Source organism: Apium graveolens, chromosome 11, assembly GCF_009905375.1.
Source record: "Apium graveolens cultivar Ventura chromosome 11, ASM990537v1, whole genome shotgun sequence".
NCBI lineage: Eukaryota > Viridiplantae > Streptophyta > Magnoliopsida > Apiales > Apiaceae > Apium > Apium graveolens.
In genome coordinates, this window is record NC_133657.1 from 80,606,280 (window position 1) to 80,626,460 (window position 20,181).

Here is a 20,181-nt window from a genome sequence, read left to right on the forward strand (position 1 = left end):
ATGTTCTTGATTAAGTTTTGACCATCATTATTATTATATTACAACGGTAAGAACATGAGTAAAGTTCTATGGAGTCCACCTTTAATTGGAGTCCTCAGAGTCCATATATGTTCTGCAAGTAAAATATAGCTTAAAATATTGCAAAACATATTATTTTTCGACAAACATCACTATTCTATCAAAAATCTTGTAGATTGCATATATTTTACAAGCAGAACATTGCAAAAATATATATTCTACAAAACATGTTTAGTTTGCAGAACATAAATGTTCATGTTGCAGAACATATTGCAGAACATACATATTGTACCGTAAATATATGAGATTTGCATGATTTTGTTGAAATTATGCTATTTGTGTAACATGTTTTGCAAAATAACACGTTTTACAATATATTTTATTTGCAGAACGTAGATGGACTCCGAGGACTCCGATAAAAAGGTGGAGTCCATAGAACTCCAAGTAACAGTTCCATATTGTATCATTTTTTGAAGATGGTACATGCTACAAAACCCCTTGTCTCGCACCTACTTACTGGTCAACCCCCAAACACAAATAGCAAACCAGCCAACAATCTTTATAGGAGGAGTATCTTTGTTTGTTTTGAATGCCGAAAACACCCAACCAAACTTGGTTTCTTATATATTTGTTGTGTGTGTATAATAAACCCTCCTTTCTTTCTCATTGTCAAAAATGGAAGCAAAGCTTTTGAGAGTTGCCTCTTCTACCATTATACCCCCTTATTACATCAATTTCTCCAAATCCAATTCATCTTTTTCTCGCCAAAATTACACCCTTAATTTCTCACATTTCAAGAAACCCTTTCTATCTGTTCAAGCATCTGCTACTTCCTTTGGGTACTATATAAATATAATATGTTTTCTGTTCATTTCTTGTTTTTTTTATATATTTATGACTGCTTTCTCAAGTATTTATTTATCAGGCCAATTTTATGTATTTTTCTATTCATGTTTGTTTGTGTGTTTTCTTATGCTTTTGGTTGAATTCTTCTTGTTAAAGATTTGATTTTTACTACAAGTTTGCTAGATAATTGAAATTTCGAAAACCCTGTGTGTATTTATATGATTCTTTAGATGTTCATTATAATTTACTATTAGTCTTCGAAATTAAACAGTTTAGATCGAATGTGAAAGGATGATTCTTGTATTGCGTATTTGCATTCAAATTCTCGCTTAATTTTTATCACTGATGTAATTTCACTCTGCTAAATGAATCTATTGCTCAAGGTGAGTTTTTGTTGTAAAGAGGGAGTTCAAACATTTAATCTTGTAAGAATTTCATGTGATAATTAAGCTTAAAATTAAAGTCGCGGGAAAAGCAAATTGATTTGAGTTAGGTGCACAGAAACTATAAGTTTATAGAATTACAAAGTCGGTAGTCTAATATAAATGAATGCATAAATAATCTGTTTGTCTTATCGTCCTCTAGAAAACTGAGTTATTGTTTGATTTTATCAGGTTGTAAAAGTTTAATAGTCCACGAGGGAAGTTATGTCCATTTGTACAACCAGAATGTGGTTTTAATTGGTAATAGGGGTGTTTTGCCCAAAAGTTCAGATCTCAATCATGTGCACAATTTTTATGGTATATGTAATATTTTTCATAAAATCGTAAGCTAACGCAATGAGAAACTTTAGTACCGTTCTTAAGACATGATGTTATACCTTCTCATATAGTATGTTGTTTCTTGGGTGTTTAAATTTATCTTGATATAATAGTGGGTATTTGGCTTAAAAAATAACAACAAATTTCTAAAGTTATTTCTTCCCTTGTAGAGTGGATGCTAAAAAGAGGATTGACGAGAGTGAGTTTTATACTTTAGATGGGATCCGAAGTTCATTGATAAGGCAAGAAGATAGCATTATATTCAGCCTTGTGGAGAGAGCGCAATATCGTTACAATCCAGACACCTATGATCCAAATGCCTTTTTGAAGGACGGATTCCAGGGATCTCTAGTTGAGTTTATGGTCAGAGAAACTGAAAAGCTTCATGCTCAGGTATGTTATTACAAATGATAATATCAGAAATTATACAGTCAGAGTTAAGAACAAAAAACTGATCTGGCAATGACTTGTCGAATTTTGACACAGGCCGGAAGATATAAGAGTCCTGATGAGCATCCTTTTTTCGGAGAGCACTTGCCCGGACCCATATTGCCGCCTTTGCAATATCCACAGGTAAGCTTTCAGCTCAGGTGATCGTAGAATCGTACAATTAAAGTTACATTCTTCTTTACTGATTAAGCACCTGAAAATTTTCAGATTCCTGTACCAACTTTTTTCTGTTTACTTGCCATCTAGAACCCATAATTTACTGATTGACACTGTTCTTACTGTAACATATTCGTAACTAAGCAAGACTTTCGTAGGAATATGAAATACGATCATCTTTCTGTATTTATATGGATACCACTTATTGTACAAACTATTCTCTTAACGAAGCCCATATGCATGAACATTTAAATGTATAATTCAACTTCAACATGGAAACATTTTTTTACTTGTATATATATAATTTTACAGACATTTGTCTGGTTGATTTTCTATGTAAACCTAATTATTTGTGAATATCTCGTATGCGGTGTAGCTGTCTTTAAATGTTATATATGATACTTAAAATTTACATGCAGTATAGTCCCTCCATCCTGCAAGAATGAAGGTCTTAAAATTTGGTGTTTGGAAAGTTTGATCTTGTAAAGTGGATAAAGGACTAAGAGGGTTTCCCCCCACCCCCGGAAAATAAGCACCTCTTCTGGGGGAAAAGAAAAGTACCTATTATGACCAATGACCACTGGGTCTAGCGGTATTTTCACCGCACCCTCTACTAGATGTCGATGATTGGAACCTTTTTAAAGACAAGGTGGGTATGTGAGTGTTTGATCATAAAAAAAATAAAAAATAAGTACCTATTATAGTACCCGTACTTCCTTTCCAGAATCAATACTTATTTTTTTTTTCAAAAATGCCACGCGAAACACCCTTAAATTGTTTGTGGAATCAACTTTAAATATGTCACCTGTTTTCTTTTCTTTTATTTTTTTGCTAAATTATGTCACATGTTTTCAATTATGGTTTACTGCTAAAATACAGTATCCCGATGAAATTCCAAATTGCATGCTTCGAGCATAATCTTGTTTCTGTTATACACGTAGGTTTTGCATCCTGTTAGTGAAACAATCAATATCAACAGTAGAATATGGGATATGTATTTTAAAAGACTTGTTCCAAGATTAGTCAAGGAAGGCAGTGATGGCAACTGTGGATCAACTGCAGTGTGTGATACAATTTGTTTGCAGGTACATGTACTATATGATTTTCTATGTTACAGTCCCCTTTAGTGTAAACTTTTGTGTAATTAAGATGACATAAATTCCAATGTTCAAGTATCACCTCCTCTTGCCAGCTTCATTTTTCCTTTATTTTCACATATTTGTGTTTGTCAGGGTCAAAAATACGTAATACTTATGTCCATGCCCTTATCATTTATATCCATGTGTTATATATATAACCTCGCGACTCGGTCAACAATGAATTGGCCAGTGATACCCGTCCCATGTTCAGAAGATGGCCAGCGTTTGAGACTCTTAAGAGGCATGTAAAAGTTGAAGTGAGTTATTAACTAGCAAAGAAAAGACGGGAAGTTGTAGTCTTCTTTTTCGAGTCTTTTAATCCAAATGCGAAACATTTATCACCATAAAATAGCCATTTTGAACAATAAAAAAAGAACTAGCACAATTATCACCATTTAAAAAAAGATGCACATCTCCAGAAAAAATCATTTTTTCTTGATGTGTATTTGTATGATGATTCGACTGTGATAACAATCTGTCTCCGTAAAATGTTTTTGATGTCTTACTCTGTAAAGAAAGGCACCTCTAGGAAGAATCTTGTCTTCGATATAGGCAAATATGCTTTTATGTTATGTGTTTGTCACTGTTTAAAAAATATGGTGTGTTGTATATGACATGTTATGTATGGAGTCTTAAAAGTAACAAATTATTGTAATGCAATGTTGGAAAAGGTTTTTTTAGGAAAACTTAAGCACAGGGAAGTCAGCTCTGTTAAGTTAAATACTGCATTGGAAGAGCAGAAAAAGTAATAGACGGGCTGAAATGATAGCTGTTTAATAGCCAATTACTACATGTTTGTTTGAATGCCACTTGGTCATAATTTGCTCTACGTCCTAATATTGTTCTTCTTGATTACTTTGTCCTTTGTTTTAGTATACAAATATATTTCATTTGGGCTATAAATTAGCATTCATATATGGATGATTGGCGCTTGAACTCTGGATCAGCCCTTGATGCATGAATCAACTACAACTTCTAACTGATAATTGCCACGTAAACCACATCCTTGTTCCTCTGCAATGTCTTGGGGGGTTTATAATGTTAATAATGTCAACAAATTCCAATGTTGCTCTGTATGTTGATTCAAATAGATGCTCAAGTTTAATACTTTTCTGGCCATCTTCTAAATACCCACTGTTGAATTTAAAAATCTTGGAAAAAATAATGTTTGATTGATTGTAATATAAGTTTCGGGGGTTTTTGTATGCAGGCCCTCTCGAAGAGAATCCATTATGGTAAATTTGTAGCAGAAGCAAAATTTCGAGCCTCACCAGATTCTTATGAAGCTGCTATAAGACGACAAGTATGTTACCTTTTAAGCTGTACATGCCTCTTTAGTTTTATACTGAACCTCTTACTTGTGGTCTTGATTAGTGTAGGCTACCTTTGACAAAGCAGATACCATCAAAAAAAAATGTTAAAGATACCATCAACATTTTAATTTAGTTTCTTATAGTGAATTATATGGTGGTTTGTTCTGCAGGACAGGGCCCAGCTAATGGATTTGCTAACGTACCCAGAAGTGGAAGAAGTAATCATCAGGAGGGTTGAGATGAAAACCAGAACTTATGCTCAAGAGGCTACAGAAGATGAGGCTGATACTGTGTACAAAATTAAACCGAGCTTGGTGGCTGATCTTTATGGAATCTGGATAGTGCCATTGACAAAGGAAGTTCAAGTTGAATATTTATTGAGGCGTTTGGACTGAATGGAATGAGAACTTTGCACAACACAAGCCCAAACATGTTAGATCAATTCAGACAAACAGAATGGTAATCCTCATTTGTAGGTCATTTGTTAACGTATGAATTTATGGTTTGTAAATTGAGTAATTTCTTACACAGAAAATACCTGGTTTTGGTTCATTTGTTTCATGTTCTGGAGCGGTAAATGAGCGCTGATCATTGTAGTGATTTGTGTACATTCTATAGATGTATGGAAAATGTTGGTCCGGAAACAAAGTATGTACCGATGAATGATGACATGAGTCATGAGAGTGAGTCCGGTATGGTTTTGAACCATAATGAACAATTTAAATCATAAATGATCCACTGATATGCTATGATGGTTTGTTTTTCATGACAATTGCTGTTCAATGGTTTGTTAACCATTACTAATAATATGTGTACTTGATATGTGTTTATCATGACAAATGACAAGATGTTGAATGTTGCTCTTAGCTAATGAATACGTTTCAGATTTGACTTGTAATTTGATACCTCCATGTATGCTTGATGGTATAGTTGACATTCTTGCTCGTGGGTATGAATGGCGACATAATTAAGACTTAATTGCACGAAGATGGCCTCAGTTATAATATTTTTGCACAAAACTGGCTGACGTTTAATAATAGGCACCCGCATGACCCTTGTTTATAATTTTTAACACCCGATTGCATTCCGTCTGTTTCAACTAACGGACGTTACATATTATCATTTTTAAAAATAAGCAGAGGGCTAAATTAGTAAAATCACAATTGATACACACATAACCCCTGCATTATTGTCAAGTCGATCATCTTATTTCCCTCCAAAAGAAGTCTCACAATTTCCCCTAACCCACTCACAAAAAATCCTAAATCTAACTGTAACTGGGACTTCAACCGGAGCAAAATGGCGTGGAGATTGAGGCATAAGGAAGATGAAGATGTCTTCAAACCGTACCACTGTCCAGAATATACCGGTAATTTCTATTATCCCTCTGTGCATGCATATTCAGTTGTAAGGGATCATAAATTTGGGGGTTTAGGGTTTATTGTATGTTTAGTACTAATTACTTGTACTAATTATTTATTGTGTTCGATTGTGCATACAATGGTAATGTTAACTTATTTAGTTATTAGGGATCATAAATTTGGGTATTTAGGGTTTCTTGAAGAAAAAATGTTAATGTCATATGGTTTATTGTGTGTTAATTACTTCTTTGTACTGATTTGGTTATTATATGTTTCTTGAATAAGTGAAAATTTGTACAAATTATTTGTTGTGTTCGATTGTGCATACAATGGTAATGTTAACTTATTGATTATTTTGTGGGTGATTTATAATGTCAGATGATGATCTTTTCTCAATTAAACTGTACTATGATGGTGAACTGCTAGATAACCCTAAGAGATATAATGGTGGCTCTGTTGTGTATGTTGATTTTTGTGATAGTGATGCAATTAGTCTGTTAGAGATTAAATCTATGCTTGTTGAAAGTGGATCAAAGGTTGGGTATGATGTAATATACTATAAAATACCAGGGACAACAATGGAGAATGGGTTGTTTGAGTTAGAGACAGATGCTGATCTAATGTTAATGTGTACATTGATATCTAACAAGGAAAGACCTAGGACTAATAGGTATGTAGAGGTATTTGTAACTCAGCCTCTGGAGCCATTAGATGTTATTCCTAGCCAAGAAGAGATTAATATGGACAATCCCTTTGGACAATCTACACAACAAGAAATAGATGAGGAACAACAGTTAAGGGAATTAGAGGGTATTTATAAAGATTTTTCAGATCCTGAGGATAGTGATGAGTATGAATTGAATGTGAGTGACAGTGATGATGAGTCTTGGCACTCAGATGCCTCTAATAAGGATGAGAGTGATGATGATCTGGTGTTTGAAAAAAATGTTGATAAAATGGTGTTTGAAGATCATGACACCCCTGAAGAGCCTGTTAAGGATGACAATGTGGGTACAGATGAGGAGAGTGTCTATGCTGGGAGTGATGATGAGAGGATGGCCCCTAATTCTACAGATGAAGATGAGCCAAATTTTCCAGAATTCAACGAAGATGTGGATATGGAGAGACCTGTCTTTGAGCTGGGTATGTTGTTCAAAAGTTCCCAGATTTTTAGAAAAGCTGTAAGGAATCATGCAATCATGGAGAGAAGACCAATTGAGCTTGTCAAAAATTATGGAAGAAAGAAAAAATATGTGTGCAAAAAACCTTGTAAATGGACTGTTTATGCTTCTCCATTTAACAAGACTCCTACTTTTCAGATTAGAACATTGGTCAGAAAACATACTTGCATGCCTACATTTAAACAAAAACAAATAAATTCAGTTTGGCTTGCAGAGCATTATGAGAAGGAAATCAGGATGAACCCTGGCTGGCCTGTTAAGGCTTTTCATAAAAAAATATTTAATGACTTGAAAGTGGAAGTGTCAAAGCATGCTGTTTATAGGGCTAAGACTAGAGCACTATTAAAGATCAATGGCACTCACAAAGAACAGTTTGGTCAGGTATGGGATTATGCATATGAAGTGAGGAGGGTTTTTCCTGAAAGCACTATTAAGATATTGTGTGAAGATCCAGAGCCAGGTGAACAAAGTGGGAGGTTTATGAGAATGTATATTTGCTTGGGGCCATTGAAGAAGGCTTTTGTTCAGTTCTGCAGAAAATTAGTTGGCCTAGATGGTTGCCACCTTAAAGGACCATTTGGTGGGCAACTCTTGGCAGCAGTTGGGGTAGATGCCAATGATGGCATGTACCCAATTGCATGGGCAGTAGTGGAATCTGAAACTACAGAATCCTGGAAGTGGTTCATGGAGTTATTGAGCCAAGACTTGAATATTCAAAATGATGCAGAATGGACCTTCATATCTGATAGGCAGAAGGTAAATATTTTTGCACAATTTCAAAATATGAATTGTATGTACATTGATGCAATATAGTAATTATTTGTTATGCATAATGCAGGGACTTATAAATGCACTGGAGGAGGTGGTACCAAATGCAGAACACAGATTTTGTGTTATGCATTTGTACCAAAATATGCATAAAGAATTCAAAGGAGTGGCATTGAGACAACTCCTTTGGAAGGCTGCAAGGTCTACCACTGATTGGGAGTTCAATTTACATATGAATAAGATGAAGGAGGTATAAATGTCATTATACTTGTTTAGGTAGTTATCTTTAACTTTATCTTACATATATTTGTTTTTTCATAGATTGCTGTTAAGTTTCATGAGTGGTTAACGGCCAAGCCCAAAACACAGTGGACAAGGGCAGCTTTTAGAACACATGCTCACAGTGATATGTTTGTTAACAATCACTGTGAGGTGTTTAATAGCTCTATAAGAAAGTTCAGGGACTTGCCTATCATAACAATGTTCAGAGAGTTGCACAAGGCTGTGATGAAAAGAATCCAAGTGAGGAGAGATAAGTTGGCTTCAAGAGACACAATCATTTGTCCTAGTGCCCTTAAGAAATTAGAAAAGTAAGTACTTCTTTACTGAACTAGTCTAAGCCTTACATTACTATCATTTTCTAATATTTTTGTCATGGCTTATATGTAGAGCAATTCAGTATGCTGGGAATTGTGCAGTATCATGGTCTGGAGGCACCAAATATTTGGTAACTTGCACAGATGGGGGTCATGAACTGGTGGTTGACCTACATAACGGAACATGCACTTGCAGAAAATGGGATCTCACTGGGATCCCATGCTATCATGCTTGTGCATGTATAGCTATTAAGAATGAACCCTGGGAAATGCATATAAACAACTGTTATAGCAAGGAAGAGTACATGAAGGTATGTATTTTTCACAAATAATTAGTACTCCTTCTTATTTGTTCAACATCTATACAATTAAAAAACTAAGTATTTTATTTGTTCAACAGCTATACAATTGCACACTGGACCCCATTGTGGGGCCTGAATTTTGGCAAACAAGTGTTGAACCAAAGCCCTTACCCCCAAATGTTAAGGCCCCTGCAGGAAGGCCAAAGAAAAAAAGGGTGACAAAGAATGATATCCCTCCTGATGCCACAAAACTAAGCAAGGTTGGGACAGTTGTGAATTGTCATTATTGCAAAGCAAGGGGTCACAATGCCAGGACTTGTGTTGCCAAGGTAAACTTAGATTCACAATGCTAGGACTTGTGTTGCCAAGACTTAATTTCAAGACTTACTTAGATTCACTGAAAATGTACAGAAAAATGATGCAATTAAAAAGGCTGTTGAGGAAGGAACTGTGCCTAATATAGCCAAGTCAACTTGTGTGTGCAAAACATGCAATAAACATGGTCATAATTCAAGAACTTGTTCAGTTAAGGTACAAATATGTATACTACAGTTTATGTTCTTAAGATAATGATTTGTGCTCACTTGCTTTTATTCAATTAATTCACGGAAACAGATGGTGCAAGGGGGAAATTCTTCTACAAATCCATCAACAGATCAAGACCAGCAAAGAATACTTGAGATGATGCATCAACATGAAGTGAGACAGATTCATGGAACCCAAGGAAGCTCAACCTCTGCATTTCAAGAACAAACCAGGAAAAACACCCCAAAGAGAAAGAGATAAATGTCATGTTTTATGGTTTATGTTGTGTCCAAGAAGAATGGTGGTGGTGTAGTAGTAATGTGGGTGAACATATCTATGACTGTCTTATTTTGTGGTTGGGTCTGGTACTTAGCATATGGTACGGCTAAACTTTTAATTTCTTTTGTTTGTCATTAAGTTTGTTGGGTATGTAATAGCTGGTATTAAAGGCTTCAAGCCTTCCTTTTGTCAACTAGTTTTTGGTTATCAGGACAGGCTATTGTATTGCCAACAATGTCTTATGTTGGATTTATGATATCTATTCAAACACTTTAATGTCTTTATATTACAGTTAAGGTACTTTTATATAGCATTAGTTGGTATAAACATGTAGTGATAGGCTGAGTAGGTTATTTAGCAGTCCTCTGTTCTAGCAGTCCTCTCCACAGCCCAACCTCCACAAAAGCATTTGTATGCCATTGTATTTGGCTGAGTAGGTTATTTAGGATGGGAGTGTAAGTTGTTTAGGATGGGAGTGTTAATTTTAGGTTTTGTATGTATTTATATAGAGATACATCTCTCTATTCTAGGATAATAGCCGTTAGAAATTAATTTTTCCAAGTTTACCCTTCTTATTCAACGTCCGTTAGTTGAAACAGACGGAATGCAATCGGGCGTTAAAAAATATAAACAAGGGTCATGCGGGTGCCTATTATTATACGTGAGCCAGTTTTGTGCAAAAATATTATAACTGAGGCCATCTTCGTGCAATTAAGTCCATAATTAATTACAATTACAAGTAGGTGGCAAATTCCTTTCTTAAGCTATGAGCAAGGACTTTCTTTGCATGTTAGTGGTTGACTTCCAATCAAGTATACTTAAATCTGCTTGGACAATCCACATGAAGTAGATGCAGAGCAAACACCATTGTTCAATGATGAGCCTCTATTGACAAAAGCCAACTTATTGCTTATACACTATATGTAAGGTTACATTATAATTGTCTAGCTATATGCTATATATGTAAGGGTTACATTATAATTGTGTAGCTATATGCTATATAGAAGGCTACATTATAATTTTCATTACCATATTTTGTAATAGAGACAAAGATGGAGATATCGATGGGTCATTGGCTGCGGCCAGCAACAGTTGTTACAATAATTTTTGCAGCAATGTTAGCAACGATGGTACCAGAAGTGATGTCAAGGCGGTACGTAGTTGGGGGAGATCAGTGGTGGAGCAGCAATGTTAACTATACCATCTGGTCTCAGAGCATACATTTCTATCGGGATGACTGGCCATGTATGTAAACACACACACTGACACACATATATGTATAATCTTTACTTTATCTTGCTTATTCTGCTTACATATCTTTAGGCTCCATTCGCCTGTTGGTAATCTATTCCTGTGCATTTCACTTGCACAATTGTTTAACCCCAAGAAGTGGCGGCTAGGCGGAGCCGGTCTAGCCAGAAAAATGTAGTTGTTGGGGGCTAAATTAAGATGAAATTATAGTTAGTTAAAATTATCATAGAAAATTAATTTGGTGTAGTGAAATTTTTGTGGTAGATATCTTTATTCATCAAAATTGTTCCAAAAAATGATATTTATGTACATTTCAGAATTTAAAAACAATCCAGATATAAACTTTTAAGAATTTTTTTGTTTGTAGATTTTTAATGTCGGACTAAATAAATTATAAGATATTTTTTAGGTATATAGAAACTAAATGTACATATATAAAATTAGAAATTAAGAGAAATTAAATAAAATTAGAAATTAAGAGAAATTAAAAATTAAAAATATTAAGTACAATAATTATTTGGCTGGTTGGTTAAAGAGGAGGGGATAACTATCTTGGTTGCAGGTTCGAATGAGTTTAACTTGATTCACGGATTTGTAGATAAACTTTTTCAAAAGTTTTTGTGGTCCCGAGAGAAAAACAGATAAATTTTCTTTTCAAATTATTCTCCCTAATTTTACCAATTTTTAAAAGTTTTCTTCACATAAATTTTTAAAAAATTTCTCTCCATTTCATATTTTTCAAAATTTTCTGTCCTTTCCGACAAAAAATTTAGAAATATATTAAAAATTCTTTTTTCCTTCTTTTCTCTTCCATTTCTCTTCACTTCAATGAAAAAGACTGGGAGCACGACACCATATTGGCATATTGTACCATATTATTGCAACTCAGAAATATCTTCTACTTACATTGAACAGAAAGGACTAGGTTTTACTGAACTTTTGCTAAGCTCGTCGATACAAAATCTTCAAACAGTTTTTAAGTATATGCAGACGCGGAACAGTCTGTTAGCTAAAACTTAAGAGCCTGGTATTGGGCTTTATAATTTATATTCAAATTCATCTTTGTTAAGCTCCTTGGTTGTATTGTAAGTTAGCGACTTGATGTTATCCTGCTGTGTTCATTATTCATGTGAAAATTTTGATTTTTAAAACTACTTCTAGGATAAAAACCTTCTAATAAGGAGCAAAGGGAAAATTTATGCGGTCCACAATTGAGACACGTGCATTCGCATAAACAAAAATTAGCAGTTATTTATTAAAATTTTTAAATATAAATACGTATATTTTATAAGTGTCCCAGTTAAAGAAGATTTGGTACCCCTCTAAAACTAGTAAATCTTTCAATTTATTTATAGTTATATGATCATAAGTTGGGGATTAAATGGTTGAAATGCTAATTTAACACTTACATATAAAAAAAAAGTTGGAAAATCTAGTGAAAATGACAAAAAAATTGAATTTGGACGACAGACGGGTAAAATAATCACTCAAGTACACGGTGCTCCCACAGAAGTCGCTCCCATAGAAGTCAGACTCTGAATCCGCCACTGATTAAGAGTAACCTTATTAATTAAAAAAAATATACACAATTTATATTTTGGTCCTTGATATTTTCAATAGTTTCGGTATTTCTGTTAGGGCTAAAACACGCGCTAATATTCACGCAAGTATACGCGATCGCAAGTAATATAGAATAAATTCTAGTTCGTTCTCATAGAGATAGGTTTAGGTTAATTTCAATCAATGTATTTATGCAACACTAGTATGGTTATTATCCAATGCTAAGACGAGTAACAATTTATGGTTGTTTATACTAAGATTAACTAATAAATTATACTAAAGAACATAAACTAAGGGATTAAAGAGAATTGATTAATATATGACACAAATATGAGATTCTAACTTCATTAAAAATACTTCATTAATAGCCTTTCCATTCTTAACCTTAGCATGTAATGGTGATGACACTAATCAGATAACACGAAACTGATAAACGTCAATTTTCGTTGTACGAATACCATACTACCAGCCATCCACAAAAGAGATAGAAGCTAAATAGACACCAATTATATTGAGACCCTATATGTCTATAGAATTTGACAACATAACGGTTTAATGCACAAGTTATCTATCTTGATTACATAGGGCAAGTAAGATGGTTAAAATTACCTACGAATCATGCATAATAAATAAATGAACCTATGCTAGCATGGCAAGTTCTAAACCCTTAAATTCACTTTCGCTTCATTAAGGATTTACACACTATCTTATAAGTTCGCGACGCTCATAAGACGAATAAGCACAACCAATATTAGGTTATCATACAATCACCACACACTAAGGTATTGAAACAAATTAACTAAAGAAATTCATAAATAAATCCGTTAGAACCCCACGATAACGATTAGCCCATGATCAGACTCATCATCAATGTGGGTTCCAATAAAAGCATGGTATAATAAACGTAGTCTTTATACTTAATAAAATCAAGTATGAAATAAGAGTAAAGGTTCACGAATAAGAAAACTAGCATCCGAAGTTACAACTTGGAATAAAGAATCACAAGATTAAACTAGATCTTCTTCGCCTTGGTTGATTTTGTGCTCTACGGTCTTCTTACGCCTCCTCCTTAAGCTCTGGTACGTCTCCTTATGAAAAACGAGCATAAGTTATGTTTATATAGCAGCCCACACAAAGTAAAATAGAAGTCTTCTGGATCAAAATTCCAGGAGAAACAGGATTTTATGAATTCGACCTGGCGCTGGCGCGGGCACGCGCTTGACTAGCGCGGGCGCGCTGCATCTCTGGACTCCTGGCGCGGCCGCGCGCTTGACCAGCGCGGCCGCGACGTCTCTCTGGAAAAAATGCTAACTTCTTCTGTTCTTACTGATTTGAGCTGGTCTTTTCACGAGCTTTTATTCTAGACACCATCCTAACACCAAATTAGCACTGAAACCATACTAATTCACCTGGTTACCTGGTAAATGTCTGAAATGCAAAAACACTACAAAAACACGTTAAAAACACTAACAACTTGAGTGCAAAATATCAATCCAAAGCTTTACAGAGCGTAATAAAGTGTCATAAATGCCACTCAACATACCCCCAAACTTGAATCAATGCTTGTCCTCAAGCATAAAAGACTCAAAGAACAAGAAATAAAAATGCATGAATGCAAACTATATGAATGCAACGATCCCCATAGAATAACTAAACCAATCAACAAGCAACATCTCAACAAATGCATTTATTCGCACAAAGATCAATCAAACCCCACAAACCAGCTTACAAGCCAGAAACGTACGTGTGTGCAACTGCTTACAGATATACTATCGTAACTAGATCAATAATCATGACTCACTACTCATCAAAACAATCACAAGGTTATAAATAGAATAAAAGCTAGACTCAAAATAACTTATAACACTTCAATTCTTATATCGGAGATTTACATGGATTCACGCTTTTATTCACAATATAAAACAACACAAATTTGCTTATTTGATCGTGCAATGAGTGAGGTCCACAAAAGACTTATACAATAATACCCATGTAGCGAGCGTTATGTTAGTGGATCCCAGACTATAAAAAGCCTTAGGTCACTAGGCATAAAAGTCCCCTAAGAACTTAATAACTTGAGTATCAAAGAGCCCACTCGTAATCAATTATGCTTAAACACATATTTTTTTTCTTTTTCTTTTTTTTCTTGTTTTTTTCTTTTTTCACAAATTTCTGAACGAGTGCGTTTCGCTCCATCACGTTCAACCCTAGACTACTCATATAAAAGGAGCTGGCTACTAGCCATTTGACACCTAGCCACAACAGCTAGCAATGAAATCCAATTTTCTCCAATTTTTAAATATCCATATTAATTTATTATTAAGAGAATATCCTAAATTCTAAATATAAACAAGCGACTACACCTCGACAAACAAATAAACCATGACCATAATCTAGCAATCAAGCAACCTATAAGACTTAGTGAAATACAATTGTCTCTAGCATGCAACTCAACTCGATAAGACTTAACATCAGTAAATGTTGTGTATATGTTGTGTACTTGATGATTACATGAACAAAACATCTTGGTAGATTTTACTTAGTGAAATAATGTAGCACTCGACGTATAAGGTTTAAAGTCCCGACGGATGATTCAATATAGTCCCGATGGATGATGACTTATTATCCATCGAGTGAGTAGCTTATGTAATAATAAGTCTAAAGCACATTTCTGCATACACATTGTTTAAAATCTGTAGTAGTACTTAAGTCATGTTGACTTTAGTTAGATATGCAGAATAGGTTGATTAATTGTGCATAGATAATGTCTTGTAATTCTGCATAAGTGAAATGAAGTCAAGTGTCTGATTGCTACCCGACGGATAAACTACAATGAATTCGACGGATGATCAACAATCCGACGGATGATCAATAACTCGATGAATAATCAATAACCCGACGGATAAAGAATTCAAATATCTGTTGACAGTGACAACTCAGTCACATGCGTCGAGTGGATGCAAATGGAATGTGGTAGCCTATTCAACTGGGTTTTCGAGAACAAACAAGCATTGCCATTTCCATGCTATTATGAAGATATTCAAAGATGCTGGAATAGTGTAATGAAGTAGCATTGTAATAGGCTAGATAGTTTTATTTTATTATCCTGTCTCATTACTTTGTAATCTTGGTGATCTATAAACCAAGAAGTAGCAACTAAGGAACTAAAAAAAAAATCTGAGAAACAAGTAGAGAAACATTTGTAAGTAGAATCCTTAGCATTTCTCTGTATTCTTAGTTGTTCAATTGTTGTAAGCAGCTATGAGCATTTTGCACACAGGGTTCTCTCGATATATAATATATATCTCTGGTGGAATCATTCAAATCCACCAGAAAGTTTTTAAAGACTCCTATTTTTAATTACTTGTGTTTTGATTCATTTAAGTAACTATTCTGCATTGTGCTAATCAATTCACACTTATATATATATATATATATATATATATATTCGAGTTTAAACATTTTTATTTCAAGAAAAAGTTTCAAGAATTCCATTCAACCCCCCGTCTGTAATTCTTGTCATATTGTTAAGGGACTAACAATTGGTATCAGAGCAAGCTTTTAACTTACAAAGAGTTTAAAGATCAAAACAATACAGCAAGATGAACAAGAAGGATGTTGGAGTCAAGATCCCTTTTCTGGATAAAGATAATTACCATCATTGGAAGGTAAAGATGCATCTTCATTTGCTTTCTCAAGATGAGGCCTATGTTGACTGCATAGAAAGAGGCCCTCATGTTCCAATGAGAGCTGCAACAGGAAACGAGCCATCAGTCCCTAAGCCAATGCATGAATGGTCTGATCCTGACATTGAACAAGTCAGGAAGGATAAAAAGGCCATGAATATCCTGTTTAATGGAGTTGATGGAGATATGTTTGACAACATTATCAACTGCAAAACTGCCAAGGATGTTTGGGATACAATACAGATCATCTGTGATGGCACTGAGCAAGTTAGAGAAAATAAGATGCAGCTCCTGATTCAGCAATATGAGCATTTTCATAATGAAGAAAGTGAGCATCTCACTGACATCTTTAGTAGGTTTCAAAAACTACTAAATGCTCTAAAGTTGCATGTAAGGGTCTATCAGACAAAAGACTACAATTTGAAATTCCTTAGATCTCTTCCAAATGAATGGAAACCAATGACAGTCTCATTAAGAAACTCACAAGATTATAAGGAGTTTACTTTGGAGAGACTGTATGGCATCCTGAAAACTTATGAGCTTGAAATAGAGCAAGATGAGAGGATGGAGAGAGGAAAGAAGAAAGGAGGATCCATTGCACTAGTTGTTGAGTTGGAAAAAGAGAAGGAAGTGAAGATGGAAGCTGTTGAGTCAACTTCAAGGGTCTGTGAAAGTAAGGGTAAGGGGCTTACAGCTGAAAATGAATATTCATTGAGCCAAGATGACATGGAGGACATTGATGAACACCTAGCATTTCTTTCCAGGAGATTTGCCAAGCTCAAGTTCAAGAAGAACTTTGGAGCAGCCAAGCCAAATAGAAACATGGTGGATAAATCAAAATTCAAATATTTCAAATATGGCTTGGCAGGGCATTTTGCCAGTGAGTGTAGGAAGTCAGATTCCAGTAAGAAAAAGTTTGAGCCTGTGGATTATAAGCAAAAATACTTTGAACTGCTCAAACAAAAGGAAAGGGCTTTCATAACACAAGAAAATGACTGGGCAGTAGATGGTCTGGATGAAGATGAAGATGTCAGCTATGTTAATCTAGCCCTAATGGCCAAGTCTGATGAGACAGAAACAAGTTCTTCAAGTAATCAGGTAATTACTACAAACCTTGCACATTTATCTAAAGCTGAGTGTAATAATGCCATAAATGACATGTCTACAGAGTTATATCATTTACGTGTTACACTTAAGTCTCTTACTAAAGAAAATGCTAAAATCAAAGAAAACAATTTATTTTTGAGTGAGAGAAATAATGTGCTTGGGTCTCAGTTCATTGATTTTGAAAATTTAAGAATTGAGTGTAAAATTGCCAAGGAGGAATTAACTGAGTCCTTGAAGAAAGAAGAAATTTTAAAGAAGCAACTCGAGCGTGAACAAGAGGTGATTAAGGCATGGAAAACATCCAGGGATGTCCATGCTCAAATCACCAAAGTTCAAGGAATTGAGTCTTTCTGTGATGCAGCCTGGAAAAAGAACAAAGAGAAACTAGAACCAAATTTGGTAGATGGAGTGCTAACAGATGTAGAATCGGCGGATGATGAGGATCATTCGTCGGATAACAAAAAGGGTTATCCGTCAAATGATGAAAATCCTCGTCCGTCGGTTGTGAGCAAGCCTATCAGTAAAGCCAAACTTGTTACGCTGAATGAGAAGTATGGGTCTGTTTTCAAGAACTTTATTTCAGGAGAATCGAGTCAAGTTAAGAAAGGGAAAAAGGCTAATGTTGGTCACATGACTGTCAAACAGTTAAGTGACAGCCTTGAAAAGATAGAGGTAAAAACAGAGACTAAAAAGAAAAATAATAGAAATGGTAAAGTAGGGATTAACAAACACAATAACTACACACCTGATTAATATGCTCCTAGAAAAATCTGTGTCAAGTGTGGTAGTGTAAATCATCTGTCTGTTAATTGCAAATCTGCCATGCCTACTCCCATGTTTGTGCCACCTCACTTTCCTAACATGAATGCCATATCTCCCATGCCTATGAATGATATGTCTACACAGAATATGAATGCACAGTTTGCTAACATGCCATTTGCACCTAATCCTTATTATGCTGTATTTAGTATGCCACAAATGCCATTTAGTATGCCATACTGGAATAACATGTTTACTAATAGCATGCCATTCCCTGTTCATTATAATATGCATGATAATTCTGTTGCAATGAATGGTTTCAAAGGCACAACTCAAATGACCAAGGATGAATCTGATATCCCCAAGTCAAATGAGATAAAACCCAAGAAACAGAAAAAGAAAGCTAACAAGGCAGGACCCAAGGAAACTTGGGTACCAAAATCAACTTGATTTGATTTTGATGTGTGTAGGGAAACAGAAAGAATCTTTGGTACTTGGATAGTGGTTGTTCAAGACATATGACTGGTGATTCTACCCTGCTCACAGAGTTTAAGGAAAGAGCTGGCCCAAGTATTATTTTTGGAGATGACAGCAAGGGTTATATTGTGGGATATGGCTTGATTTCAAAGGACAATGTCATCATTGAGGAGGTTGCCTTAGTGGATGGTCTCAAACACAATTTGTTGAGTATCAGCGAACTTTGTGATAAAGGCAACTCAGTAACCTTCAACTCAGAAGCCTGTGTTGTGACTAATAAAAGAAGCAACAAAGTGGTTCTCATTGGTGTGAGAAAAGGAAATGTGTACCGAGATGATTTCAACTCATCTAATGCAGAATCTGTTACTTGTCTTCTCAGTAAAGCAAGTCAGGATGAAAGTTGGCTATGGCACAAGAAACTATCCCATTTAAACTTCAATACCATGAATGAGCTAGTAAAGAAAGAATTGGTTAGAGGCATTCCTCTAGTGGGGTTTTCTAAGGATGGACTGTGTGATGCCTGCCAAAAAGGGAAGCAGATTAAAGCATCATTCAGGAAGAAACTTGATTCAACAATTGAAGAACCTTAGCAAATGCTACACATAGATTTGTTTGGACCAGTCAATGTGTTGTCTATCTCAAGAAAAAGATTTTGCCTAGTAATTGTAGATGATTTCTCAAAGTTCTCTTGGACATATTTCCTAAAGTCTAAAGATGAGGCTAGTGAAATCATCATCAATCACATAAGGCAAGTCAATAATCATCCTGATTTCAAGGTTAGAAGAATCAGGAGTGACAATGGAACTGAGTTCAAGAATTCTGTCATGAGAGCATTTTGTGAGGAAAATGGGATTCTGCATGAATTTTTAGCAGCAAGAACTCCACAACAGAATGGAGTAGTGGAAAGGAAGAACATATCACTTATTGAAGCTGCAAGGACAATGCTTGAAGAATCTAAACTGCCAACATATTTCTGGGCTGAAGCTGTTAATACTGCATGCTACACTCAGAATATTTCTTTGGTTAATCAAGCAAGATGCATGACTCCATATCAATTGTTCAAGAACAAGAAGCCAACTCTAAACTTTCTTCATGTCTTTGGCTGCAAGTGCTATATTCTGAGAAATCAAACTGATCAAAATGGGAAGTTTGATACTAAAGCAGATGAAGGAATTTTTGTTGGATATGCTGTTATAAAGCATATAGAGTCTACAATCTAAGAACCAACATTGTTGTGGAATCTATACATGTTGTGTTTGATGATAAAAAGATTGAAGGACTGCAAGATGGAGATTACCATGAGAGCCTCAAATTTGATAATCTGGAGATGGTTAGTGATGACAGTGATGATGAAAGTGATCAAGAAACGGTATATAAGGATAATGCAGAAAAGTCCACTTCAAATGAAGCACAAAACTCAACATCTGTCGAGTTACATAATGCTTCATCCGTCGGGAGGCAATCTGCGTTATCCGTCGGGAGACAACCAGCCTCATCCGTCGGTACTCAAAACTCACCATCCGTCGGGTTATCAAGAGAAGCTGGAAATCAAGATAGATCACCTGTAGAAAGTTCCCCTTTCTCAAATCAAAGATCCACAAACTTAGGGGGAGTTTCTAACAATCAAAACTCAATCACACATCAAG

At 35.1% G+C, this 20,181-nt stretch overlaps 1 protein-coding gene across 1 annotated transcript; it reads left to right on the forward strand.

Moving 5' to 3' along the window:
• The first annotated feature begins 524 nt into the window (after positions 1–524).
• On the forward strand, positions 525–5,449 carry LOC141697955 (chorismate mutase 1, chloroplastic-like). Its single transcript, XM_074502531.1, has 6 exons — positions 525–857; positions 1,796–2,018; positions 2,112–2,198; positions 3,173–3,316; positions 4,581–4,673; positions 4,854–5,449. Exons 1-6 carry the CDS (start codon positions 694–696, stop codon positions 5,076–5,078), a joined length of 936 nt encoding a protein of 311 aa, XP_074358632.1. The 5' UTR covers positions 525–693; the 3' UTR covers positions 5,079–5,449.
• The last annotated feature ends 14,732 nt before the right edge of the window (positions 5,450–20,181 follow it).

Bases quoted from the DNA above. Each gene is read 5' to 3' on its own strand.
- LOC141697955 (XM_074502531.1), top strand. From the start codon at position 694: ATGGAAGCAAAGCTTTTGAGAGTTGCCTCTTCTACCATTATACCCCCT. The intron at 858-1,795 runs GTACTATATAAA...CTTCCCTTGTAG, and splicing joins GCATCTGCTACTTCCTTTGG to AGTGGATGCTAAAAAGAGGA. The intron at 4,674-4,853 runs GTATGTTACCTT...TTTGTTCTGCAG, and splicing joins AAGCTGCTATAAGACGACAA to GACAGGGCCCAGCTAATGGA.